Source organism: Biomphalaria glabrata, chromosome 14 (genome assembly GCF_947242115.1).
Source record: "Biomphalaria glabrata chromosome 14, xgBioGlab47.1, whole genome shotgun sequence".
In the NCBI taxonomy this organism is placed as follows: Eukaryota; Metazoa; Mollusca; class Gastropoda; family Planorbidae; genus Biomphalaria; species Biomphalaria glabrata.
The window spans coordinates 3,119,315-3,146,635 of NC_074724.1; the positions used below are offsets into that span (position 1 = coordinate 3,119,315).

At 33.1% G+C, this 27,321-nt stretch overlaps 1 protein-coding gene across 4 annotated transcripts; it reads left to right on the forward strand.

Annotated features, from left to right (window-relative positions):
• Window positions 1-26,164, forward strand: LOC106053075 (hypoxia up-regulated protein 1-like). 4 transcript variants are annotated; one of them, XM_056010181.1, is made up of 28 exons: window positions 1-142; window positions 3,028-3,139; window positions 3,919-3,980; window positions 4,395-4,426; window positions 5,836-5,914; window positions 6,503-6,657; window positions 7,177-7,253; window positions 7,710-7,838; window positions 8,173-8,277; window positions 8,644-8,716; window positions 9,170-9,356; window positions 10,127-10,261; window positions 10,465-10,547; window positions 11,315-11,447; window positions 12,529-12,707; window positions 13,452-13,590; window positions 14,098-14,155; window positions 14,308-14,390; window positions 15,620-15,718; window positions 17,085-17,255; window positions 17,780-17,943; window positions 18,589-18,799; window positions 19,048-19,269; window positions 21,829-21,963; window positions 22,087-22,180; window positions 22,415-22,696; window positions 23,449-23,507; window positions 24,264-26,164. In XM_056010181.1, exons 2-27 carry the CDS (start codon window positions 3,070-3,072, stop codon window positions 23,478-23,480), a joined length of 3,189 nt encoding a protein of 1,062 aa, XP_055866156.1. In that variant the 5' UTR covers window positions 1-142; window positions 3,028-3,069; the 3' UTR covers window positions 23,481-23,507; window positions 24,264-26,164. The 4 variants fall into 4 exon arrangements, with proteins under 4 accessions (XP_055866156.1, XP_055866154.1, XP_055866157.1 ...); XM_056010179.1 differs by lacking the exon at window positions 23,449-23,507; XM_056010180.1 differs by lacking the exon at window positions 23,449-23,507 and having other exon boundaries at window positions 28-92.
• Window positions 26,165-27,321: the final 1,157 nt, after the last annotated feature.

Consider the following 27,321-nt stretch of genomic DNA (forward strand, 5'->3'; position numbering starts at 1 on the left):
TCGACCAATCACATTTCGCCACGGTCGTTTCTTCTAGATCTACTGTTTACCGGCGAGTTGGAAGAAACCTTGTGGTCATCGTGTTTCCAGAAGTACTGTCTAACGATCTTTATCTAGATCTAGATCTATTTTGTTTGTCCTGGTAATAAAGAAATTATTTATAACATTTCTTAATCCAGTAATCTAGATGTGTAGATCTAGATCTAGATTAGATTTTATCTCTGACTGTCTGAGATAGGTCTACGTCTAGTTTAGAAGCCTAATTACCTAATTTAAATTTTATTTTTTTATGACTCGAGAGATCTACTCTACTCTACGTCAGTACGGTATACGTCGATCATCGTTATCCGTCGTTGAATGATAATGTCAGAATGTAGATCTAGATCTATATAGATCTAAATGATGGATGTTTTTTCTGTTTTGTTTTTTTACTCTATTCTCTAACTCTAAGACGGACTAAGACTGTACAAAAGAAATCTGCGATGGCAAGATGGTTTTGTCAATTGATTTTTTTTAAATTTAATTTTATAAATCTAAATATAATATGTGTTTTGATTTACAGATAATGAATCATTGAATGTATTCTTCTTTTTTTTTTTATTTGCTATATAATAACTTAAGTAGTAATTTATGTTTTTCTGATGTAATTTTCCTGCGCAGCCAAAATCAAAATGATCAAGATTTTCACCTGGTTTCTATGTCACTATGTGACGTCACACTAACCTATATTAATTTAATCTATTGACTTATTTAATTGTATAAACTCAAAAGGGAGACCATATTATTAATAAATATTAACTAAAGTTTACATTTTCGTAAAGGAAATATTCAAATATATCTTCGTCTATGAAGTTAATTGCAGTTAGATCTAGATCTTGTAAGCAAAGAAAAAAATGTGTGATGAAAGATTTACATGCTTGACTAACCACGGTAGTGTGTATTTTGTCGCCTGACCATTCAACACACACAAACACTATTGCTTGGTTATCTTGTCATGACCAACTACACGTAGTCTACACTATCATTACACTGACCAGTTTGTTAGAATCAGTCAGACACAATCTATTTACTTTTTAGGACAGGGAGGGGCTTAGATGAAAATGTTACTTTTTTTTCTCGAGTTTGTTATCCTAATGCTTTTAGATCTCACTTCGTTTTTTTTTTAGATGTCAAGAATTTACTGATTAATTTATTAGATATAAATGTTTCTAAGCATTTATTAATCATTTAAATACCAAACGGTAAAATGTTTACTATTACAACTTTTTACGCAGAATTTAAATATGTCAATAACTCAAATTTGAAAAACCATCAGTTTCCCTTTAAATTATTGATTCTAAAGTAGATCAAGATTATAATTATTCTAGATCTCTAGTCTATACTTTAAAAATAATTACTAATACTATTTATACAATAGTAGATTAAGTAGATCTAGAATCTAGTCTTACTCTAAGAAGGGGCTCTTTTTTGTTTATTAATATGATTATTAATAATATTTATTATTATTGATCCTTGTAATCTATATAGATCCAATCTAGATTCTAGATCTAAAACATCTTAAAGTTGACGATTTTAGTTTACCTGTTGTTGCTGGGTCTTGGTCAGAAATTTTTAGTGATTACAAGAACTCTATTTTTAAGTTTTACTTTGTACAATTAAAAACAACAGTCAAAATAGAACAGACACAACACACAAGTTCATTGAGTTTCTACACATAGATGTCTTGATCTTTGTAAGTGTGCCCTATAAGAAGTAGTGCTGATAGTCTGACAGAGTATTAAGTCTAAGGAACACAATTTTTGTACTGTTAGTTCTAGCCTTAATGGACAAAAGTCTTCCACTTTGAGACTACCTGATGTCGATCTAGTTATAATAAAATAATAATTTTCCAGACTGCAGAGAGTCGACAAAAGAGTGAAAGCAGGTCGGGGGGGGGGGGGGGGTAGTGGTGGTTACGGTTTTACATAGTATAGGACTATCTTTTTTGTGGGTAAGGGTGTGCAACATCATTATGACATCATGTATATCTCAATGTTACCTTGGGTTCTTGGCTTCTAGCTATGTGAAACTTGAGTCATACAAGACCACAACAAAGATTCAAATACACTGGGCAACACTTTTGTCATCAGACATTATTTATTACATACAATAGATAAGTTGATATAGGTCATTCTAGCCATAAGTTGCTTGTCACAAAGTTGCACATAATTACATCATGAATAATATCCTATAGTCAAAAATTATAATCATACAAAGTCCATTGAACACAATCTTTAGAGTTCAGAGGCTTTTCTTGTGCTCTTGACACAGTTTACAATTCTTTGTACTATAAATCATAAACATCACTATAAATCATAAACGTCACAATGAGGTGTGACTGTGACAGGTTGGTATAAGTAAAAGTGATACTAGAATTCAGCCATAAGCATACATGTGTGTGTTGGGTGTGGAGGTAAAAGATGTGTTTTTCATAATAAGTCGAAAGTCTTGTGTCAGAAATTACAATGCGCAGGTTAAAGATTTTACAAAAATTGGGCGTTTCAGAAAGAGAGTGATGGAAATAGAAAGAAAGCTGGCAGTTTAATTTCATTGTAACATATTCAATAATTCACTAGCTTAAAATTGTGTTAAGGGCATCATTCAAATGTGGCCAGTTGATTTAAATTTGAAAAAAAAAAAGGAAGGTATGTTCTGGCCATAATAAACAATAAAGCTTAGGAACAAATCAACAGGTGTAGCCTGTTTGTACTGCTATTAAAAAAGCTCAAGTCGGGTAGGCAGTATGATAAAATTAGGTTCGTGAGGTACCTGCTCTATCGCTTGATTTTGAATTGGAAATCAGAGAATTCTTACCTATTTATAAAAAAATTAAGTAGACACCTAAAGGAAATACACCTGTTTACATTACCACATTTTCACAGAGGTGAGAAAGCAGGTTGGGGGTGTCATTTTTCTTCAGTTTAATTAGTAGTAATATTTTGTAAACTATAATAGTGATATATCAATTTATTTATTTTTTTCATAAAGATTTCATAGCGCAGCCTGTTGAAATTCCAAGATAGACATAGTATGACAAAGAACCAAATGAGACTAGGGCTTTTTGCCCTGATTGTTTTTATATCCTGGACATCTGTAGCTGGTAAGTTCAGTTCACCAATACCATCCTGCTGCATTTTTAGGAGTTTTAATGTATTCTGGGGAGGGGAGGGACACTTTGTTTGTTTTTTTAGATGTTATTATTTATTTGTATACCGAGAAAAATTTAAATTAGAACTTGTAGTATCAGACATTTTATTTTGGTAACAAATTATTTAACCCTACCAGCCCTTATGCCCTAAAAGTAACTTGAGTTCTATGCATGAGCTCTGTTGACCATGCCTCTGCCCCTCCCCCATCTTTCAATCTCTAGATGGATACATTTCATAATGTTTTTCTTATCAATCAAGCTCTCACTGTCTCATTCAATTGAAGTAAAAGATGCTACTTAAAAGAAGGCTGAAATCTAAAGAGTCTAAATCAACCAAAATATTAATCCACATTTTTTTGTTTGAACTTACTACCAGCCTGTATCAGGTTCGTGTTTATTATGAATTTTCAGAATTTTGTCATGTAAGGCCACACCAATTCAGTGTAAACACATGGGGCAGACATTTTCAATGGTTGAACCTGGGGTTTCATTAGGATTGGTTTGTTATTTAATGTAATTATAAGTTCTGTTTTTTTTAAATGTAATTATCAAGTACCAAAAATAGGCACAGTTGAATAACACCATTTTTTTTACAGAAAAAGCAAAGCAGTCTTGTGGTATTGAGATACTGACATCTTTGTTTGAAGCTCTTGTATCAAGCTCTATTAGTAACATTTTGGTGGTAACAGTTTTCTTTTATTAATAAACTTTGTACTTTGAATATTTTACAGGTCGACTAGCTGTGATGTCCATTGACTTGGGAGGAGAGTACTTTAAAGTTGCTATAGTTAAAGTAAGTCAAATACTAGACATTTGATGCTCTAAACACTGTACATTTGTCACTTGATGAATGTTGAGATCCAACTCCTATTACATATAATGAGGATTTCACTGACTGATGACAATCTGTAGCTACAAATTTGAATATATAATGTGTGATGTTAAAGTAGTAATTTTTTTATGCCTATATATTTTTTGATTAAGCTTATCATATTTCACATTTAGGACAACAGAAAATGAACCTTTTATCTTGGTTAGATCTTGATTCTGAATTTCTAGATTAAAAAAAAAAGTTACTTCAAGGGAATAAGCATTAGACTAATTATTTTTTTAAAGGTCGATCAATGATTGTGAATAGTTTCCTAATCAATACTGATTATCACATATTATTATTATATGTCTCATTAAATTTTTTCTTATCTTTTAGCCTGGTGTGCCTATGGAAATAGCATTGAACAAGTAAGTTTAGTTCTTGATAGCTTTTACATTATTTTGTTTTACTTTGATATGTTCTGTTATTATATTTCTTTATTACTTTTTTGGGCGTCTTGATGAAAAGTTAAAGAAATACAGGTTGTTTGCAATACCAGACCTGCCTACCGTTACGCAAAATGCGCATTCGTTACGCAAAATCTCCCAAAAATGACCGTCAGTACGCAAATACGCATTTAACCCGTCGCGTTACGCATTTCGTATCCTTTCCCCCCTCTCTTGACTAGCTTACGAGCGGTCACGGAGGTCACGCTAAGCCGTCCTGTTGGGGGGGATAAACAGAAAAGGTGGGGGAACACATTGTGTCCAGATCTATACGTTGATTGGTTCTTAATAGCAATTAGATTTAGTCAAGAAATGAAGAATGCGAGAGTGAGGGAGTGGCGGGTTGGTACCGTCAGTTAGCTGATACACCAACGTGACTTTTTTTTTTTTGTAAGTTCATTAGTAGAAATTAATTATGTTAAATCCCTGATTCCCGTATTTATTTGTATAGAAAAAAATATCGAAGTGCTATCGAGTGACATTGTAGATATCTAGTCTAGTCTAGATCTGGATTCTAGATCTAGAATCTAGATAACTTGTTATACAGAAATAGATCTAGAATCTAGATAACTTGTTATACAGAAATAGATCTAGACTCTAGCTAGAGTCTAGCTAGTCATTACGTTATGTCATGATTCTCTACATTAGTAATTACTCTACACTCTAGTTGTAGATCTAGTATGATTTAGATCATTTTAGATTGACTAGATTCTAGATCTAGATCGATAACATCTACTACCATCTAGTCTAGATTTAGACTAGATTCTTAGTATAGAATAGATCAAGGATGAAGGTAGGCCTACGAAAGTTTGGAGAGTAGACCTACGTTTGTAGCGGATCCACGGCATCGGTAACACTCTTGAGCCCAGATCTAGCGTAGATTATATTCATTATATAGACATAGATCCAGATCTAGTCTAGATATCATCTCTATTGTCGTATTGATCTAGGTTTAGATTGTAGATCTCATCATGACATCTAGATCTAATATTATATATATATATATATATATACATATATATATGACAAAATAGTGGATCGCGTAAGTGTTACACATTCTGGTGCCAAAATACGCATTTTGACCATCAGCGTTACGCATTTGGACTTTTTTTGGTAGGCAGGTCTGCAATACATTAATTCTTTGCTGTTGAACTTTTAAGCAAGTATTATTTATAATAATTTTTCATTTCTTTTCCTAACTTTTTAACTAATTGTAAGTGAACTAAAAACCTGCTTTCAAACTACCTCATTGTCAAACACTGAATGTAAGAATGTAGAGAATTATCAGTAAGGTTTTTTTCATATTTCTATTGTGTTTTTTTTATTCTCAGAGAGTCTAGCAGAAAGACACCAACTTTAGTTGCATTCAGAGATGGAGAAAGACACTTTGCTAGTGAAGCCCAAACAACAGTGAGTATCTCTCTTTAGTACAGCTAAAACTAATTGTTACTTTATGTTGGATTTTTAAAAAAGTATCGCTGTTATGTAGATGTAGAAATAAAAAAAAAATCTAAAATGTTATTTAATCATTTATTTTAATTGGGGGGGGGGGGGGGGGGGGTATTTCAATAGTACAAGAGGAACTCATAGTTTTTGATAAATACAAAAATTAGCAATATGTAATGAAAAAATTTTGGGTCATGGCGTGGTTGCAGTCAAGCAACTATAGATTCTGTGGGGCAAGCATAGATAAATATTAATTATTCTTAAGTATTCTATTGACAGTGGTTTAAAACAAAATCACTGGAGATGTCTTGATCAGTTTTTGTTTCCTTTATTGTTATGAAATTAAGACAAGATGTTAGTGTGTGTGTACGAACATAAAAAAAATCTTATTAAGTCACATAAATTTTTTAATATATAAAAGAAATAGTTGATTTTTTTTTTCAATCCCTACTTCCATACTTGTACTCTTTTGGATTTGTAAGATAGATTCATCGAACAAATCCCAGTGCACATTTCACTTCACTGTTTATTCATTCTATAAATTACTTCTAGGCCTTGAGGTATCCCCAAAAGGCTGTTGGCTACTTGATGCAGATCATTGGCCGTCAGTTTGATGATCCACAAGTACAACTTTTTAGAAAGCGATTCCCCTACTATGACATGTTGAAGGATGAAGAGAGAGGCACTGTACTGTTTAAGATTGATGAGTAAGTTGCATAGGATTTGTTTTATCAGTCTCGTTAACTTCATTTATCTTTGTGAACACACTCACTCTTATTGAGATAGAACTTGTGTTAATTCCTAATGTGATGTGGTATGAAGTTAACTAAATTTTAGTATAAGAAGAGCTCTTTCTGACAAACACAAAACGATAGGACACACTATCAATTTGTTAAAAATAGAAAATTAGATGTTTATAGTTTTTTCTTTCTTTTTCAAATAAAAGAATCAATGCAACAATGTTTAGGGCCAGCCATAGTAAATGGAGTCCTTACATTTTACATTTTTACAAAAAAAAAAGATTTATTGTTCTAATTTTAGAGTTTTTTGTTTTTTTTTTGTATTCCTATAATATTTTTTAGAGCCATATCTTTTTCTTTTTGCTTTGGAGCTTGACGTTTTTCACCCAGAAATAGAGTAAGTTTGTTAAACTAGCAAAGTTTGTTGATTTGATGTAGGCTTTTAAATGTATTTTTCTTTTTTTTTTTTTTTTTTGTCTGGCTCAGCGACACGATTTACAGTGTGGAAGAATTGTTGGCTATGATACTAGAACAAGCTAAGGAATATGCACAAAATTTTGCAGGTAATCTATTCTTCCTAAAATGTGTGCTTGACTTGTGACATCAACATACTTTAGTTTGTAGCTAATACAACCCTATTATAAATGTGCTTAGAGGTACCGGGGGTTGAGGTGGAGTATGAGTCGACAACTAACTTGGCACCAATGTAAAATTGTGGCAGTGTTAATGAAGCATACACACTACACATTATCGCATTAAATTTGTTAAACTGTATAAATAGTTTACTGGTATACTGGCTGGTACACATGTTTTATTTACTGGTTGCCCAAATGATGCTTTAACAATCCAACTCTGAAAGTCATGTGTAGACAATTCTCTTACTCTGATGGGCACTCATTTTAGATTTTTTTTCTTTTGTTTAAAAGAAAGAAAAAAAAAAGGTGTCCTTCATTGAATTAGACAGTCACACATAGAGTCTTTATGTAATATACTTCTATTTGACTGTTTTCTGTCCGTAGAGCAAGAGATTAAAGATGCTGTGATAACTGTTCCGCCATTCTATAACCAAGCTGAGAGGAGAGCAGTTCTCAATGCTGCCAAACTAGTTGGTATCAATGTCCTCCAGTTGATGAGTGACAATGCTGCAGGTAGGACTCAGTTTAAAACTCTCTTCTTTGGTTAGACTGCACCAATGAGGAACAGGAGCATTGAATAAAATTCCTTCTAGATGTTAAAGAGTTGTTTTAAAAAAAGCAAATGATGATTTTTGAGATCCAACTCCTACTGCTGTGAGGATTTCATGGTCTGATGAAGGATGAAATAGAGCTAGGTTATCTCAAGAGTACCCTCCTAAAAAAATCCAATCTTGACAAGTACTTTTTTTTTTTAGATAGGCCTGCATTAAGAATATTTTGTAAGCCAATGTTCTGGCAATGATTTGTTACTAATACTTGATTAAAACAAAATATTTTTTATGTTTAGTTGCCTTAAACTATGGTGTGTTCCGACGCAAGAACTTCAATGCCACCATGCAATACTACATGTTTTATGACATGGGCTCCACAAGCACCACGGCAACTATTGTAGGTAAGTAAACTCAGCATTTTAGTTTTATTTAAACCAAGTTGACTGCAGTGGCAGTGTTATTTCTTTTTAACCAAGTTTTTTTTTTTTTTTTTTTTTGAGAGGCGATTGCAAAGATTTTTTGATGGTTTTATCAGATTAGACTAGATCCACACAGTGTGAAAGTTGTACCATTAGTATGAGATTCTTCCAGCCAAATAGAATTTTTTAGTACTTCTTAGAACAAGATTTTTTTTTTAGGTCACTTTGTTTTACATTTGAATTTCAAAAGAAATGTTACATTATGGAAGTGTTCTATTTATTTATTAAAGTCATTTGCATATTTAGAAAAAAATAAATAAAATAACCCATTTTGACTTGTATAAACAGGTTATAATGTTGTAAAGACCAAAGAAGGAACCAGATCTGAGTCCAATCCACAGCTAACTATTAAAGGCGTTGGGTAAGGGCAGATACAACATTAAACAGATTAATATTGTATTAGAGTAAAAGTTATAGTCTAACTAACAGTTCATTTGAGTGTCTCCTTCAATGCATGAATGAGTTAACATGCAATGGAAATTATTATTTTTTTTATTGTCAATTTTTTTCAGTTCAATATTTATCTTGAAAATTTAAAACGTCATTTTAATGGAAGTATGCTGCTTCGGTTTTTATTGAAATGCACTATATATATATATATATATATATAGATGCTGTTTATACAGAGAGCATCACTCTATTTTTATTTTCTATAATTTTTTTAAAAATTTCCGTCTTAGCTAAAGATTTAAAGTTATGTTATAGATTAAAAGATTATTTCAGAAATTAAAAACAAATTCTTGCAAGACAATGAGACCTGCATTAAAAAAAACATTTGTTCATTTGTTCTAATCCCTATTTGTCTGTTGATCAGGTTTGACCGTAGTCTTGGTGGTCTGGAGTTCACCTTAAGGTTGCGTGATCACCTGGCCAAGTCTTTCGATGGTCAAAAGAAGACAACACTCAAGGTGGAACAAAACAGTCGAGCCATGGCCAAGCTGTTCAAGGAAGCAGAGAGAGTCAAGAAAGTTTTGAGTGCTAATGTGGATCACACTGCACAGGTTATCTTCTAAGTCTTCTAATGGAATGACCTTGTACTTTTACTAAAAAAAATAGCTTGTTTTCATCTTTCGGATGTTTCTTCAGTGTTGAAGATATGCCTTAGTCCAAGCCTCCCGCAGGATGGCAGGGAAAGCAGTCATGGTTTGAATCCGGGACTATCGAGGTTACCGTCTAAAGTGCATAACACATGACCTGGAAACCATCCAGTTGCTTACTCCTTTGATATAAAATAATTTTCAAAGTACTGATACATTCAAGCACAGAAAAACTGTGCCTAAATTGTGCCGATGTGCCTCAAATCACAAATCACAGAAAAACTGAAACTGGTAGCTTAGATTTAAATATGTTAATAACCAGTAATAACAAAACCATTAAACTTGTATTGTTATTAAGTTTTTTTTAAAAGTTTGAATTATTCTTAAAATCAATCTCAACTTGTCATAATTTAGTGATTGATGGCATGGTTACATTGGGAAAAGCATTCAAAGCTTTTCAATTAATAAGAATTGGGGTTATAAAATTGGTTAGCAGTTTCATGAATAATGTAGGCTGTTTGGCACCTTTGACAATATTTGCTTAGAGATTCATTTTTAGGTGAGACTTATCCTTTAACCTGTGAACTGTCAGCAGCCAATAATATCTCTCATTCAGCTTTTGTGGCATTAATATATTATATAAGTTACTTTTCATATCAGATCTCAATAGGTCTTTATAACATGTTTGTGTTTTGTCAAGGTTGAATTAGTTTTTTCCTTTATTTTCTTGAAAGGTTGAAAACTTGTTGGATGAGAAAGACTTCAAGTCCCCAGTGACAAGAGCAGAACTGGAAGAACTAACACAGGATTTGTTTGACAGGGTAACCAAACCCATTGAAGAAGCTTTGAAACTATCAGATATCACCCTGGTAAGTGCACACAGAACTGTTCAGTCCATTGTTAAAAGGAGCCTCATCCATAATCTCATTATTCATTTAATAGTTGTGTGGAAAAAAAAAGAATCATTGAAATAAAATTTTTGTTTGTTTTGTGGTGCACCTGAAAACACCATTATAGAAATGAACTTACTATTGATATTAACATTTCTGAATGTATTTCTTGGTGCATCTAGCCTGAGATCACTGAAGTGATACTTATGGGAGGTGGTACAAGAATGCCTAAAGTTCAAGAAATTTTGATGAAGTATTTGGGCAGGTAAAATACAGTTTTCAATTAGTGTGAATAGTTTGTTGTTTGCATAATAAATTGATGTTTGCTTATAAATAAACAATTTTAAAACTTATTTTATCCAAGTCTCTTGAGTCTAGTTTTTATTTAACTCACTTTACATTTTCAATGTGAAAGTGAAACTAATGGGGTCATTGTGACTGATAAGTTAAGTACTTGGCTTCCAAACTGAGGGCTTCTCTTTTGATTCCCATTTTAAAAAAATGGGATTTTGAATGTCTGGATTTTTAAGGCGCTCCTGAGTTGTGAAAAAGTAAAGGCCCTAGGTCATTTTGGCACATGGCACCCTTGTTAACATTGGGTCACAAAATCAGAAGCCTTTACCTCATCTGCCCCATTGATCTGATAGGGTTAGGTTTTTTTTTTTAAGTAGTGAAGTATAGTTCCCCTTTCAGACCTTGCGAGCTATAGGGCAGGTGATGTAAGTGAAGGCCATCTGTTTCTATGGCCCACGGTTTTACTAGGGTGTCGGGGTCAGCACAACAACCAACCGCCTTTTCTTTCCCCAACTAATGTCAGGTACCTATTAGAGTTGGGTGGGCTCAGAGGCACCCAAGATCCCGGAATTGAAAATCCCAGTCTTCACTAGGATTCAAATCCTGGACCTTGGTTTGGAAGTCAAGCCCTTTACCACTCAGCCACTGTGCATCCAGTGAAACTAGAGCTATATATGTAAAGCATAAATATTGTATCCATGTTTTACTTCCATTTCTTGCATTCATTATTTTCCACAGGTCTGAGCTAGGTAAAAGTATTAACACAGATGAAGCTGCTGCCATGGGGGCTGTCTATCAGGCCGCTTACCTTGGTAAAGGTTTCAAAGTCAAGAAGTTTGGTGTCAGAGAAGGCAACATTTATCCAATTAATGTAAGTCTTTCATAAGCTTGGCTGATAGTGTTCAAAGGTTGAGGTAACATGTTACTTTCTGAACATTATATGTATGAAGTGTACCAGTCATAAATTAGGGAGTGCCCATGTTTAGTTCAATTCATATTTACAAGTTTACTGCTCAATAAGTGGTAGCAATAATGTATATTTAGAATTCAGTGAATTCAATAATGAACACATTTTCCACTAATATGGAAGAAAAAGAATGATCAGATATTCATTAGTAGTGCTAATATTTTCTCATCTGCTGTCACTGTCTTTCAATATTGTCTCCCTTTTTGTGCTTTCAAAATAATCTAAATGTGATTCTAGAATAAACTGAGTACCTAAATTAATCAGTGATTTATATATATATATGCTAATTACATTTATGTATTGTATCTTACCATTAACTTGATATATCTATATGCTTGTCGAAACTACCAACTATAGTTGACTCATGCAAAGTTAAACATCAGAATTAAACACCTTCAATATTTCAAACAATATGAATAACATTTTCTTTGTTAACTATAAATCTTCCTAACAATAATGTTGCCCAACATTTGTATAGTGGTAAGTAACATTTCTAAAAACCTCATTTCTATAACTATGTGTTGGATGAGTTTCTTAGATTGACTAATGTTTTCACAAAGTATTTGAAGTCAATATTAGGTTTTCCTTTTGACACCTAGTTTAGAAGACAAATTCGGTCAATAGGTAATCTTGATATTATGTGACCAGCTCAAAGATAAACTTTTTATTAAAAAATAATCAACTTTATTTTAAAAAAATAGATTTTCCCTAATAAAGAAAAAGTTTTAAAAAAGCATTGATTGATAAAAAAAATGATGATTGTTGAGATCCAACTCCTACTTTTGTGAGGATTTCATAGTCTGATGAATTATCAAAAACAAGTTTCTTAAAATTCAAGGGTGCTTTCGTAATACTTTGAAGAATTCAAACTCAATCTAAGTTAGAAAGTATTAACCACTTCGCCACCAAGTCTCTAGTTTTGAAATTCATTAACTCTTGCCTTTTACTATAGAAATGATATAAGCCTGTGTAATGTACCCATCAGGTAGAGTTTGAGAGACAGAAGACTGAGGAGGAAGAACCCAAACTAATCAAGCGTACACTGTTTAGTCGCATGAACCCATACCCACAGAAGAAAGTCATGACCTTCAACAAACATACTAAAGACTTCAGCTTTATGGTGACCTACAGTGGACTAGATTTCCTTACAGAAGAAGACAGAAGGTTGGTATACCATTTGTTTCTTTTTCCACACAAGTTGAGTGTGTCTAAGCTTAAAGATATTACTCTTGTAAACATTGAGAAGTAACATAGATTTCTATTGATATCTATCTAGATCAAAGCAAAAAGCACATCAAAAAAATCAGTAAGATAGTCAATTGTCCACTTTTATTGCCTCAGAAACACTGTTGATGTTTAATCCATGCCACCCTATGTGTTGTTGACTAGACTTGGGTGACCATTAAGTGACCAATGGACTAGTGTTGGAAGTTGTAATAAAATGTGTAGAATAGAGATGTTTTCGTTAGCTATAACTTACCAGACCACTGAAATCAATGCTAAACTAGTTGCTGGTGTTCTGACATAGAATATTTAAGAGAATTCAAACCTTTGAAAGCTTTTATGGTGTCAGAAATGTTTCACACATGATGATGATTGAGATCCAACTCCTATTGAAATCTGAGGATGTCATATTCTGATGTGTCTTTTAATCATTGTTCTTGTGCCTTAACATTTGTAGTGCTGACAATATCAGTCCCTTGATCAAAATGTCAGAAAATAACAAAAACTAGAATTGGTCTCTTTATCATATTTATCACTAAAAGTCAAATCAGGGTCTGAAAACCAGTACAATTTGTCAAGACACTCACTATTATGTGTCCTCAGTGAGGAGGATGTTTCTAAGTATTTTAGGCTTTGTTAATCTCTTCTGGACATTGTTGATGTACCATTTCATTGTTTGCACAGGTCCTTTGGCACACCTTTGATCAGTAAATATACTTTAGTTGGTGTGGAGGATGCACTAGCCAATAATAAAGACAAAGAACCCAAAGGCATCAAAGCTCATTTCCAAATGGATGGCAGTGGTATTCTAACACTTGACAGGGTAATTATATTATTTTCCACTTATCTTCTATTAACAGAACATATTTAACATACATATATATGAAAAGGCCTAATGAAGAAAGTGTCCTACACTGTAAAATTCAAGTGGCAAGGGATATCCAAAATGTAGGCAACAGAAAAGTAGCTTCCTCATTAGGTGTTATAAAGTCCTGTATGAATTGGCAGTAATATAGATTCCAATGTGAGTTGATACAGGATTGATGAAATGTAATTAAAAATAATGTCATGTTAGTGGATATGGCAGGTCAGTCAACTCAGAATTTTTATGGTTTTAGGATGTGAATGTAAGAGGCACTTGAATTTTGGTCCTTTCAAAAGCTCCAAAGATGCTACTTAGATAGAATATAGGTCTATATATCTATTTCAAGGACACTGTTTTCTTATGTAGCACCTGAAAATCTATGGATAATAAGTTAAAGTTGATGACATGACCTAACGAGAGCCCCTTTTCTTTTGTAAGTTTTAAATCGCCCTATAAATGTTTCAGGTGGAGTCCATATTTGAAAAGAATGACACTGAAGCTGAAGAGAAATCTACTTGGTCAAGTGAGTAGCTTTCAGTTCTAAATAAGATCAGCTGGTTTGAACTGATTTCATATGTTCATTGTGTATCTCATTATAGAAATAGACATTAAATATTCTTGTCACAAAAAAGTAGTTACTTGATAGATAATGGACCTTCTATTGTTATTGCACAGAGCTGGGCAGTGCTATTGGAGGCTTGTTTGGCAGTGGAGCCACTGATGAAGAGAATAAAGTGGAAGATACTCCCGAGCAAGAGGTGAGTCTTAGACTTCTTCACTTTTAGCACTCATTTTATGTGTTGGTGTGTCTGTAGTTTAGCTGTTTTGTTAGCATAGGATAACTGTTTAGACTGACTCTTCTTGTTTGTAGACATGTTATTCAATTTGAATAATAAAAATACTTACAAATAGGAATTATGTTATTATATCCTATGTCTGAAAAAATGAACATTATTTAATTCACAGCTGTAGTATATGTCATAGTTGTTTTCATACCTCTAAGTGTTGCATTAATTAAAACATAATCTTTATCCTTTTCATCTTCCATTATAAGGGATAGAACTAAATCTACTTTGGTTTGAGCTAAGGTCATTGTAAAGCTGATTATTCTAAGATTACTGTGAATTCGTTTATTATGATACATTTAGTCCTTCATGGAATAAAAGACCAATTAGTTATTTGCTGTCTACCTTGTAGTTTATCATTCTTTATCTGCTAATTAGTTCATGAAATATTCATTGGAATAGCTTTATCTTGGTGTGGCTCAGTTAGAAGAGTGAATGCAGTTTACATTTATGCATGTCTGCAACATGGTACAAGTCTCAGTATTTAAATCCACATAGCAAGTCATTAAATAACGTGCTACCAAAAAAAAGTTTACAGTAAATTAACTATATCCCTTTTTAAAACTTTTTTTTGTATTGTTTTTTTTTTTAATGTCACATTTTAGTCAATAATTTGAAAACATTTTTATCACCCCATATCTCATATTGATATATATTTATAATGACAATTTGTTAATTATATTTTTTTCAAACATTCTTTTCTATTCACTTTTTTTGCTTTGCATTAAAGGGGAAAGCATTTTTTCTAATTGACTAAATAAGTTGGCTTTCAGATTTGATTTTTGTTACTTAAAATACACAAATAATTAGACATTAAATAGGTTAATATTTTAAGAGAGTGTATTTTGCACAGTTTTTTTATTTAATTTACTAGTAAAAATTTGTATAGCAGATTAGTGGCTACTAAATAGACTTGTAAATATATTCTCAGTATAAACACAAAAGTACTTAAAAAGAAAACAAAGGAAAAGAAAGCCTGTATCTTATGTTATTACCAATTTTTAACAGTTTATATACTAATTTTGAATTGTTTTTTTTGTTTTTTTTCTTGACATTGCATGTGTTGTACTTTTTAAATTTTTTATTTTTCCAATTCACATGTTTGTTGCTTGTTTTATCTTTTGGTGGTTGCATGAGAGCAGGGTGAGGACACACCATCAGGTGGACCCACTGATGAAAGCTCCAGCCCACTGGAGAAGGAAACTGGTCAGAATGACACTAGTACTGGCACAGAACCAAAGGTCTTTGAAACTCACTTTTTTTTTTTTTCCTCTAAATTTGCAGGGCTTGCCGCTTAACCATTTTGGTGACTCTAAATTATTCCTAAAGTTCACATTTGTCTAAAATGTTCAGATTGGGCTAAAATGAGCATGTTGGTTAGGTCTAGTATTTTGGCTGCCCATCATTTTATCTTCTTGAATGTATTGTTCTCCTGATATATCTCAATATAAAAAAAAACAACTATGCATCGAACCTTTCCTTGAAAACAATTTTGCCCATTTGTAAACATTATGTGGTGTTAGGTGTACTTTCAGTGATGGCAAGTACAAAATATAAGTACAACTTGTTGGTGAGGATTTCTTTTTGGGAGGTTGAATTAAATGAACACTCTTGTTTTGACTTTTGTAGAAAATAAATATTTTAGGGGCCCTCACATATGTTGGATGTATCTGTCAGTTTTTTTAATGTTAAAAACTACAAGCACTTTTAAAAATCTCTTTAGAATAGATGCAAAACTTCTGAAACTAGACCCTTCTTCCATATTGAAATTGCATAAACCTCTTTGACAGGAACGTATAAAAAAGAAATTTGGTTTTAAAAAATCTGATATCACATTGGTCTTCTCTACTTACGGCTTGGTCTTTTAAGTGTAATATTCTATTCAAAGTCCAATGTCACTTTAGATATCTCATTGAATTTCAACTAGCTACAGTGGCTACTTATGGCTCTTGATTTTAAATAAATGAGATAGACATCCTCAGTTTTCACCTAATGAGGCTGTCTGAGATAAATAAGTTTTTTAATGTTCATTTTCATTATTGTGAATGTGATATATTTATATTAGTGGCTGTGTATTTTTTTGACTTCAGAAATAATGTCTGATAAAGGAATTAAAACTGCAGACAATCCAGATGATTTGTTAAATTTATCCCCATGCTATGCTCTTGAAACAATGTGTCAATGATTTAGACAGACACATAGTTGGTGTGACATGCAGCCACATGGTCCTTCCAATCTTCTTTCTACTAAAGAAGTTAATTAATATACTTGTCATTCTCACTCACTGTGACTTAGTCATTACATAAGTTCTTTTTTTTTTCTTTTCTTAGCTCGTACTAATCAGCAGTATCTGTTTATTGTTTTATACTTGAACTAATGTCTCTGTTAAGTGTTGTATGTGTCCTCAGTTTCTTTGTACACAATGCTTTTGTTATAATTATATTAATCACTTTTTAAATTTGTTTCATTTAAAATGTATTTCTTCACTTATGCTTTAGTTTGGAAAGGTGTCATCATTAGGTACACAACTGTTTTCACTAGCATGAACTAAAGTCTGAAGACTTAGAGTGTTTCTAATCTTGTGAATTTTTGTATTGCACTAACTAGGAGGAGCAGGCAGATTCCAATGAAGAGAGTACAGAGAGTGACAAGAAAGAGGATGAGGATGAGAAGACAGAGAACAAAGAGGGTCAAAAGGAGGAAAGTGCAGACAAAGAGGAGCCTCCTCAAGACAAACAGGAGGATGCTACTCAGAAGAAAGATGCCAAGAGTGAACAGGTGTGCACTTGCTTTTTTTTTTTTCATAGCAAACATTCAAATGTTTTGTGGGCTGCAGAGTATGAGAATAATTATTTGTTTATCAATGTATGTTCATGTTTCATTAGGGTTTTAAAATGTGGCACTTTGAGTAGTAAACTTCAGCAATACATGATCACATGTGTTGGTCTTGTAAACAAACACATGTACAGTAAGGAACCATTACATACAAAAGAGTTGGTTAATAATGAAGTATTGACTCAACCAAATATCCAATCAAGTTTGTTTTTGTCTTGAAAACTAGAATTAAACAATACTGTTGCTACCTGGTATTTTATATGGGACAGCCTTTGGATTACTATTTTTTGTTCTGATGTGTGATATATTTTTAAGCCCCCCCCCCCCCAACTAAAATAAAAACCACTAACAAAAATGTTGTTGAAAATAATTATCTAAGATATTGGTCACCTTCAGTTGAAGTAGGAAATAGTTTTAGTGAGAACTACTTTAAACTCATTCAATCACCTTTTTTTTTTTTTTTCCAGCCCAAAGCTGAAGGGACAAATAAAACAGAAGAAGAGAAAAAGTCCCAAGAAGCTAAAGAGAAAGGTCCAAAGGTACTCAGTATAAAAGAACTCATTAAAACGGAAGAAGAAATCCTAGACTTAAAGAACCTGACCAATGAGAAGTTTGTTGCTGCTAAACAAAGGTCAGTTGAATCACAGACTAGGATGACTAATCAAGTGTTGGTTTTATTTATGCTGCTTGGTTTGAAATGCACTAGCTAGTGCCTCCATAACTTTTCCAATGAGTTGATTGTAGAGACTATAGAGATTCTAATTACTTGGTCAGTTCAATCACATAGAACTGATAGATCCTCATGTTCGATTTGTATATTTAATTTTTTAAAAATAATAATACAGATTTAGTTGTAGTTTTTATATTTCAATGGTAATAACAAAAGAATTATTACTTTTAATGGTTTTTCTCCACACTATTTTGGCATTGTTTGGATAGGTTCTCAAAGTTATTAGGAGGACAAATAATTTTACAAGTTATACAAATGTAATATTTATAAAATTCTTTAATATATTAACTATACTTCACAGATGTAAACACCCCCCCCCCCTTTTTTTTTTTTTTCCCCGTTCCAACCTCTATTAGTGATTCAATCTCATCTGTGAACTAGAAATTGTTATTGTAAATAAAGATAAAGCTCTTGTAGAAATGTTTGGTCAGCTATATCACCTTACTAAAGAAATATTGTTACAACTATAGTCTGCTAAATGTAAACATTTGAATACAATTCATTGAAACACAAGCTTAACTTTCATTCTTTTGTTTGTGTTTCCAGGCTGTCAGAGTTGAGAAAAATAGATAAAGAGAAAATGGAACTTGAGAAAGCTAAAAATGAGTTGGAGTCTTTCATCTTTGACCTGCAGGACAAGTTGAGCCAGGACCTGCACATGAAATGTACCACTGAAGAAGAAAGAGAGAAGATCAATGCACAGCTGAGTGAAGCGTCAGACTGGTTGTACGACCAAACCCCAGAGACTAAGAAAGCTGTAAGTGCTGGCTCCAGTCTGGTCTGGATTTAAATTGGCTTACAGAGAAAGCTAAAAATAGTTTTCTGTTTGATACTGTACATTGAAAATGTAAAACATGATATTTATTTTAATTCAAGTTCATTTCAAACCGTTTGGAGTAATATGTAGTGTGCCATTGACTTTATTCTTTTTATAGTTTTAACATAGTGTTCACTTTTTTTGGGCTAAGTAGTAAATAAAGACATCTTTTTGTGTGTGTCCTGTAGGACTTTGTCTCTAAGCTGAAGTTCTTGAAGGATGCCACCAAAGCTCTGAGTAAGAGAGTGTATGAGCATGAAGAAAGACCTAAAGCTCTGGCAGCACTGAAGAGTGCACTCAACCAGACCACAGTGTTTTTGGCCACAGTGAAGAACATGACAGATGTAGAGGATCCTATCTTTACACAGGTGGAGCTGGAGACCTTGGAAAAACTGATCAATGAAACAAAAGTAGGTCTCGTGTGTTTTGTAGGACTTACAGGGATTTCTATAGGGTACACATGTACTTTCTAATCATAAGCTAGTTTATATCTTTGGAGGGCTCAGATAACTAGTTCTATATGTAAGTTGAACTGCACAGTAGTTTCCTGATGGAGTATCTCTCCATGCCAATGTCCTTCTATAGAATTGTTTTGGGGCAGTGTTGGATGACATGGCTGCCCTTTACTGGTGACACTCCACAAGTTTTGCTGGTTTCCAATGTTAAGCTTCTGGAACATGCGTTTCCTTCTGTAGGGAGAACAATTATTCTTGTGAGGATAGTTTGTAATAGGCATTATGCCTATCAATCTTGTGTATTGCGTTATACAGATATTTTAGTTTTGTAAGCTAAGTAACAGAATAACAGAGTCAAAGTTTGTTAGACCAGAAAAAAGATGATGAGTGATGAGATCCAACTCTTAGTTTTGACATGAGGATTTCATTTTCTGATGAATTCACTGGTTACGATAGTAGAACTGTTTTTTTTTTTTTTTTTTTTAATTGCTTTAGTGTGGCTCATCTTTCTTGCTATGTGTCCAATCTGTTCCTGCCATTGTGTGCTGCCAAAAAAAAACTTTCTATAAAGTAAAGTCATTTATCTCTACAACAGAACTCCAGGGAGACCACTTTTTGCCCATAAAAGAGAGCTTGGGGGCAGGGGGGGGGGCTTAGCATGATGCCATGCCATGATGTCAAGGGTAGGTCAGGCTTAGTGTAGCTCTGTGTTCAGGGTTGATAGGATTACAGGAGGAATTTCCCCCACTTGGGCTCTGTTAGAGAAAGTTATTCAAGTGATGTTTGCACTAGAAATGTTGAAGTGGTGTTGTAGAGTGATCTGTTCAGAATAAAGATTAGATCTGTTGTCAAGCTCATATGTTATGAATTTAATGTATGCTTGTCAAGTATCTTAATTCTTATTACTAATGAGAAGGCTCACTAGTCAATTTACTTGTATATATATATATATATAGAGAGAGAGAGAGAGAAGAGTTGATTCTTAGCCAATCCCTTGTGGACCACTAGGCTGAAAGTTGTTCTTGTAGGTCTCTCTGCTGTCTACACAATTCAGCTTGGATAGGTTTCAAACTCCAGCCCCTTGATAGGTAGCCAAGCAGTTTATCCCTCTGACACACATCCATTTTGTTTAGACAAGGAAATGTCTTTATATGATCTGATAGTCACTTAGATAGCACAAACCCACTTAGTAGCCTCTGTATGCTGTACATAGTTCAGTATGACTAATTAGTCTCTGTTTGTGCTAAGTACAGTAATGAACAAAACTAATCAGTGCCAGTAAATCAATAAGTTTATTCTTGATTGCCATTTTACACATTGGTTTGTTTTCAACTGACTGGTTCAGTGTTGAAGGTGTTAAGTTTGTTTTAACTTGTTAAACTTGTGAGATAATGATCCAGTTTGTCAGTTTTAAAGACTCAGTGATGTGCTCACTGGGCCCTAACATGGATAGTTAGAAGTTTATTACATCTGTGCAATATTGTTAAAAAAAATCTATGATTATAAAAATTAGATCTACTCTATTTAGAAAAAAAAAAAGCATTAATTGATAAACAAATGATGATTCTTGAGATCCAACTCCTACTGCTGTGAGGATTTCATGGTCTGATGAAGGATCAAATGCCAACTAACGTTTAAACAAAAATTCACAGATATTTTATGTACACATATGTATTGAGGGGATGGTGAATCCAATAATTAATTCAATTTTTGTGAGGCTTAAGGACCTTAGGATCATCTCTAGCTAACTCAACTAAATTCAAAAACTTTATTAATTATTTATTTTATTAATTAACAAGTGCTAGAATTGTTGATACAAAAGCACTGTTGATGTTTTTCCTTGTTCCTTAGCACAATCTTTTATTTCCAATCTAAATCTCCAGTTGCAATGGTATTGTAAGCTAACACTTTTGACATTTGGGTAGGGTATATTTTAAAAAAAAAGACAATATGTTCACTTACTTATGTGGGTAGGTTAACAACCAAAGTGTGTGTCTGTGAGATTAGTCAAATAATCTTTCCATGTGCAATCTTCCCACTCAATTTGAAGGTAAAATAAACTTGAGATGATGGTGTGCCTCTATGATGATTGTTGAGATCCAACTCCTAGTGTTTCTTGTGAGGATTTCATGGTCTGAGAACAGAAGTACAACACATTGCACCAAAGATGCACTAGCATTACCTTCCAACTGGGTGGGAAAACTTCACACAACTGTTAGCTACTTGAAATAACAACACTTTCAGATTATAACAAACAACTTTAATTAGCCATCTTGGCTCCCAGAGTAGTGTTATGCCACAACTCTTCCCACCAAATAACATTCCATCAGCACAACATTGCATCAGTCTTTGTACTCTGTTTTTTACAACTCTAACCAGTGGTGAATACAAAACTGGTACATATTCAAAGTATTATGACATCCTCATGTTTATTTTCTTTTGTAGTGATTTCATTATACAATGTGGTATTGTCATTACTTGTTGACTGATCTTTTTTCTTCTCTTTTTCCTTAGCAATGGAGAGATAACAGTGTAAAAGCCCAGTCTAAACTAAAAGCTTATGAGGAACCGACGCTCAAAGCTGAGGATGTCGGCTTAAAGATTGCTGCCTTGGACAGAGAAATGAGATATCTCATTAATAAGGCAAAGGTACAAGGCATAGTTCTCTAGATCATATTTATTTTAACTAGGCAGCTGCAAGTAACATGTAATTACCAAGGTTTTATCAAAAGCTGATATCTTTAGTGGGTTTTTTTGTGTGTAATTTGACAGAACTTCAGACCCAAGCCTAAAGTCAAGGAAGACAAAGCTAAGAAGAGTGAAAACACTTCAGAAGAAACTAGCACTGGGGACTCCACTCAACAAGGTAATTTGAGATGTTGGCACAAAATGCTGTGCATCGCCAAATGCTCAGCATACATTTGATGACATTACACATTTTGTTTTGATACTTGCTCATTCTTTCCCATTTCTTAGGGATATCTAAGCATGGAAAACTCTATATACTCAATAAATGTAACAGTAAATCTCTTGTTCTTCAGACTAATGTCAGTCAGAAATGTCACTTTTTGTCCATTTGTCGAAATTACTTTATTCATAGCTGATGTTCCGCCAACTGATGAGAGTGGCAAAGAGGATGCCCCTGATGAGGCAACATTTGACCCCACTGAGGAGACTGAGACTCCAACTGCCACACCTGATACTCCTTATGCCACCCCAGATAGTCCAGAACAGGAGTCAGCTCCACCTACTAAAAAGGAGGATGCTAAGCCTTCTGGGGAGAAGGAGACACCAGAAGACAGAACAAGTTCTGGTAAAAGGAAACCCAAATCAAAGAGGAAACCTAAAGAGGACACTACAGAGGAGGAAATACTCCAGCTAGGTAGATAACTGAATGTTGTAATGTAGGGGTTATCAAGTCTAGTATGTGTACAGGGTTTGGTTTATGTGTTAATCAGTTCTGGTAGTATATTCTATCAATAATATAGAAAACATAAAGGGACTGTAGATAACATTTTACATAGACAACTCATGATGATTATTGAGATCCAACTCCTACAAATGATGTGAGGATTTCATTCTCTGAGAATTGAACATAAGCCAAATGCCTTTCTTCAAACTTGACATTTGAAACCTGTTTGTAAGTTGAATGAACTTGAACCTTTTTTTGTTTTAAAGAGAAGCCAAACTTTGTTCTTTCGCCATGATTTTTTTGTTTACCTGGAAGTTGAATATCATCAGCAGACACTTCAGTTAACTCATACTTCAAATAGGCATTTTTTTTTTATTCAGTCTAGTATAAATGTGATTACATTTTTTATTTTAAAAAAGCTTATATTTGTAGAATTAAAATAAACTTGCAAAACACTGGTGAATGACACCTGTAAATTATTGACTGGTCACATGATATGAGCTTTGTTCTTTAGTCAGTATGGTGCCAAGTTTGATTCCTCCTTGCCGTTCTGTAAGAAGATAGGGTTAGGATTTAGCAATCTTATTCGGTTGAATCATAGAAAACTTTTGCAGACTATGATATTTTTAAGACAGGTCTTCTCACTGAGTACTATTCCCTTCATTGCCTTTTTTTTTTTATTAATTATGTTCCAAATGTTGATCTGTTTCTATTTCCCACAGACAAAACCTTTCATGAGGGGGGAGAACTTTGAGTTTTTACACAGTCTTTCTGTTCAGATGTAGGTTTTTATTTCTGTATTTGACAAATTATTTGTAACCACCATTAGTTTGGGCTTGCAACAAAAGCTCATTTGTCAGCCATACTAACACTTCTCTTCAACTTATCAGTGGAGTAGATATATTATTAGGACTGGTGAAAGATTTAGCTTTGTTATTGGTGTAAGCAATCTCTCATAAAACACTTTTGGAAGTTCGTTTTTTATTATATAAGCTGTAACTGTGTGGCCTGAATCATGTCTGCTTCTGTTACAGACTACTTGTGTGTTTGATGCACATAGTATTTCAAATCTCTTTCAATCACTTTTTTGCCTTGATAAATAGACAGTAAAATGTTAGCACTTGATCAACACTAACATCTGGGGAACTTTAACTTGGACAAGCTTTACAAAGTATATGGGTCAGTGCTTTGAAAACATGCTCTGTCAGATACATTTAGACTGTCCTGTTGGTACAGTGGCAATCAACTGTTGGCTATCTAATAATTTTTTTAGTTAAAATATTTACAATAGAAAAAAAAAAGGTTTAGTAGATTTGAAAATGTCATTTGACATTTAGTTTTCTCAAAATAAATTTTAAAATAGTAAATCTGAAGCTCAAACCAATGAGAACTTTATGACCTAGAAAGTAATTTCAAATATTTTTTTTTTGTCTATCTTAAAATCTCTATTTTCTCATCAAGCAGTTTAATGTGTCTCCAGAGACATGAACTTTGTGTCAACCATTTTGATGTGATTTCTTTGTTTGTTACTTCCTAGATGATGGAGTGCAGACAGAACAGGCTCATCCAGATCAACATGGGGAGTTATAACACTTGCCCTCAGGATAGATCTCAGATATTGGATGTCAGTTGCTAACTTGACCGGATGAACACTTTGAATAGCTGAAGTCAGGATAGGATGAACTTTCAGTGTGTGAGATATTGATAGTTTTGGTAGACTTTGACTGATTGATGTTTAGTTGTTGTGAAAGATTAATAGCAGTGCCAGAAGACCATTAAATCTGATGTAAACCCACATTCAAAACCAAGACCATTGACTTAGGCACTGAGTGCTGCTAGTTCATCTTCAACATTTCATTGATTCTTTTGAAAGAGAGACTGAAGTGAGACAGAATTTGTTCAATGAACAATTTTATTTATATGTTCAAATCTGTAGACAGACCATACCCATGGATATTTATTATGTGATCAATATTTAAATTGTATATTTGTTTGAAGGTATATTTTTACATTAGATGTTTCTTATTGCCTGAGATTTCCACACTATAGGAATATAGTATTCAAGTCATATGCCAGTTTGGAATGGAGATAGTAACGAACTTAAGCATCTGAAAGGTATTATATTTGAATGAATATGTGAGCTTTAAAATCTTGAGTTGGTCAAATGAAATGTTCTATCTCAAGTATTTATTATATAGTTTATACTATGATACACCAAGACTGCTATAAAATATGTCTATATGTTAGTCATAATTTCACTCTAGGAATAATCATCTAAGCCTTTCATCTTACTGACATTACCCTTGGTTGTGTTTGGTGGTATCAATAGCCATTGTTTATTAGTTAGGCCTATATGTAGTATAATTGAAAAGAAAGTCTCTGCAGTCACCTCCACTAGGTGAACTAGAGATTCAAGTTGAGTGATTTTATTTGAGTGTACATTTGTTTTCTTAAAGCGGGCCTTTTTTTGTGTGTGTGATTTAGAAGATAAGACTGGCATTATTGAAAGCATTTACTATTGTTGGATAAAATTTAAGTCATTTGTTTATTCTGTATTGTGGTTCAGTTATCAGCTCGTCTAAATGTTGTCTGTCTATCTTATCAATTATGAATGAATCTGGTATTAGTTGTTTTTTGATTGTCAAAGAAAGTCAGTGCTATAACACTCTTTGTTGACTGTCAAAGAAAGTCAGTGCTATGACACTGTTGACTGTCAAAGAAAGTCAGTGCTATGACACTGTTTGTTGACTGGGAGAAACATTTCTATCTATGATCTGTGACCAATTTCCATTCATTCATGTTCTATGTGTGTGACCAATACTAACTATTTATTTTGTAAATAATGAAACAGTGTAAGACTGAGGAGATGTGTTCCAAGTAAAATGTCAATTATATTTAATTCTAAAATGTTTTTATTCATGTCAACATTTTTATGTGTATTTCTGGATAACATAAATGAATCAAAATCATTTTGAAAGTGGAATTACAGTATAGTACAGTTTAACTAATAGTACAGGTAAAATTGAAGCTAATTGATATGTAAACAAAAGTAGATAGTTCTGTTTTTTTTATATTGTTTTATTGACATTTTTTTTAAGATCACACATTTCTAAATGATGAAATCTTGATTAGAGAAAAGACTTGTGTAGTAAACATTTGATTCCCAGCATTCCTTGTTGTATGTTGACGTAGTGATGTATCATTTCATGCCATTTGTAGACTCTGTTTATTATTATTATTATTATTTATTTTTTTTATTTGCTTTTTTTCCCTCACCATTTGTTCAGGCATGAATTTTGATCATCTGCCTGTTGCTTTAGACTCTATATGGTTCACTGTTTTGTGGCTTCTCTGCCTATTGACTTCATTCTGTTGTTGAAGGACATTTGTTACATTGATCAATTGTACATTGCTCATTAAATAACTTTGAATAATTAATAGCTGTTTTTTTGTAGCTTTATCCATCATTAAGGTTTTCATCCTAACCAAGCAGAACAACTTATAAAATGAACTGATTTGAAATAGTGCACAAACCATTATTTCTCAGAAATGAGAAGGTGATTGCTTTTAACCTACACAATAAAGTACCCACAATTATAATTCATAGAATTAAGATGACTGACCAAGAAAAAAATATATTCTTTCTCCTTTTGTTCTAATTCATTGCTAGCACAAAATCATAACTAGACTACAAAAAATTAGAATGAAAATTGACTACATGTAGGTATCTTCTAAAAGAACCAGTACACTTAATCTTCAAAAAAAATATTGCTAAAAATCACAATGACGCTTAATTGTTAAATTTAATTGAAAAATAAACCAGAACTTTAAAAAAACAAACATGTAGCAATTTTTTTTCTTTATCATATAAGAATAAATTTTAAAAAAAAATTTCAATAAATATTTGAGAAGGCATCAGCCAGTATTGCACTCTGATCCTTGATGACATCTCTAACAAGAAAGACTAGATCAACGTGAAGATATCTGGAGAACATAATTACTTAACATAAAAACCAGTACAATTATGTCATACATTGCTTTTATATGACATTGTTTTCTAAAGTGCAAGACTTGTCTTTATTATTATTATCATAGAAACAATGTTACCCCAAGCAAACACCTAGAGAAAGCTATAATTCATCATTAGGAAACTCTGTAGAACTAGACTCTTTAACAACTGGAGTCTTCATTGACATAGTTCAAACGTTCACAATTTACAATAACTCACACATCACAGCTCATTAATGTCCTATCAATTACTTATGTTTATATATCATGATTATCACCTGTCAGCCAGCCAGCATGAGAAACCATATCACAAAACACTGGCCTGCCTGTTAGCACACATACAATAACACTGGTCAACAGTTAACACAATATACTATAAAACTGGCCTGCCTGTTAGCACACATACAATAACACAGGTCAACAGTTAACACACACAATATACTATAACACTGGCCTGCCTGTTAGCACACATACAATAACACTGGTCAACAGTTAACACACACAATATACTATAACACTGGCCTGCCTGTCAGCACACATACAATAACACTGGTCAACTGTTAGCACACACAATATACTATAACACT

Coding starts and splice junctions, on each gene's coding strand:
- LOC106053075 (XM_056010179.1), top strand. CDS start 3,070: ATGACAAAGAACCAAATGAGACTAGGGCTTTTTGCCCTGATTGTTTTT. Junction 6,658..7,176: donor GTACTGTTTAAGATTGATGA/GTAAGTTGCATA, acceptor TGTCTGGCTCAG/CGACACGATTTACAGTGTGG. Junction 7,254..7,709: donor ATATGCACAAAATTTTGCAG/GTAATCTATTCT, acceptor TTCTGTCCGTAG/AGCAAGAGATTAAAGATGCT.